This window comes from Fusarium falciforme, chromosome 10 (assembly GCF_026873545.1).
Source record: "Fusarium falciforme chromosome 10, complete sequence".
Classification (NCBI taxonomy): Eukaryota; Fungi; Ascomycota; class Sordariomycetes; order Hypocreales; family Nectriaceae; genus Fusarium; species Fusarium falciforme.
Genome location: NC_070553.1, coordinates 3,388,048 through 3,389,517, shown reverse-complemented (window position 1 = coordinate 3,389,517; position 1,470 = coordinate 3,388,048). Strand labels below are relative to the sequence as shown.

The 1,470-nt window shown below is 50.7% G+C and overlaps 1 protein-coding gene across 1 annotated transcript; it reads right to left on the bottom strand.

Annotated features, from left to right (window-relative positions):
* Positions 1–610: 610 nt before the first annotated feature.
* Positions 611–1,027, bottom strand: NCS54_01293400 (Hypothetical protein; the record flags this gene model as incomplete). The annotated part of the gene is made up of 1 exon (XM_053158155.1): positions 611–1,027. One exon carries the CDS (start codon positions 1,025–1,027, stop codon positions 611–613), a length of 417 nt encoding a protein of 138 aa, XP_053014130.1.
* Between the last annotated feature and the right edge of the window lie 443 nt (positions 1,028–1,470).

Here is a 1,470-nt window from a genome sequence, read left to right as displayed (position 1 = left end):
TACTATATATCAAGCGCTATGTTCAAGGCTGTGTCTTCCGAACCAAATAGTCCGATGCCCGTACTCTTTGCGTCCATTCACCATTAAATAGTCAGCCATGCCTTTGACAGTCACGAAGAAGCATAGTAGAAGGTGCGGGCAGTTGAGGGCTAGAAACTCACCTCCAGCTTCCTTCATAAACCTTGCGTAAATCGGGAGAACCACATTGGGCCTCATTCAGCGCTGTTTTGATCACATACGCCGTGATGCTTGTTCCACTAGAGATAATCGGCTTCTGGGGATCCACACCTTTCGTTTTGAACAGTTTCATCAGTTGATCAGATGGCAAGAATGGCTTCGTCTCCGGATCCAGCATTAAGTCGTAAGGGATTCTTATGGAGCCGGGCATGTGTCCTGACGGTGAGCCTGGCCGTGGCCCCGCATACTTTCCACTGAAGTGGTCGCTAGATCGCGAATCCAGAACCTGTATGCCCTCTCTACCCTCCTTGTTATGGTCCATGACTGCTTCGCGAACTTCCTCGTAACTGGCGATTTTCCCTTCGTCTATCTCAGGAACCGGGTAGGTACAATGCTTGAAGCTGTGTATCTCCCCTCGTTCTGTCGGAAGGCCTTATTCCACCCACAGCCGGAAGTTATTGAGGATGTGCACCTTCGGGTGGCCAAAAGTCTTCAACATCCATCCCACCCTCGGTGCCGAGAAGATGCCCAGCTCCTTTGTATCATACACTACCAGAATGTCCTCCTTACGGATGCCCAACCCGCTCATGGAAGCGGCGAAGTCCACGGCGCTGGGTAGCAGATGAGGAAAAGGGGAGTGCGTGTCGATAACCTTATCGAGGTCCAAGAATCGAGCATTCGGGATCCGTTTCTGACGGAAGGTCTGGATACCGGTGCGGCCCTCATTCCCATCGACTGGAAACCAGGAGGCGCATAAGGGAACAACTTGTGGCTCGAGGGAGATGTCGGATGGTGGATTCGTCTTCATGGCATTGCGTAGGTCCCTCGGGCTCACGAGGTAGGAGAACATTGAACGACGGGTTGATGGCAAACTAAGCCGGCTGTGACAACTAAGAGGTAGCAGAAATGTGCGAGAGCTATATCTAAGCAAACGACCGCTCGGAAAGAGGAAAGCTGGTGGTAGTACAGCCATGGTGGACTGGAACAGTTGGCGTATTCTCAAGGCGTCTGAGGAGTGGTAGCTGATGCTAGAAATGTCGGAGCTGAAGCTGTAATTTCGGTAGTGGCCATGCAGCAAGGGAGGACGGAGGCTAGTAAGTGGATAAAGGTTTTAAAGTGACTGTCTTGGAAAGGCCTGCGGCGGTGAAGATAATATAGCCCATCCTAATGTTGAGATCCATTGTTTAACGGATCAATGGCTATGCCGATCCATTGGTGGCAAGGATGTGGATGTCTTCTTGTCAATAGTTTCCGGTAGTTAACACCAATCTTGCTTCTTCTTCAATCAAGATA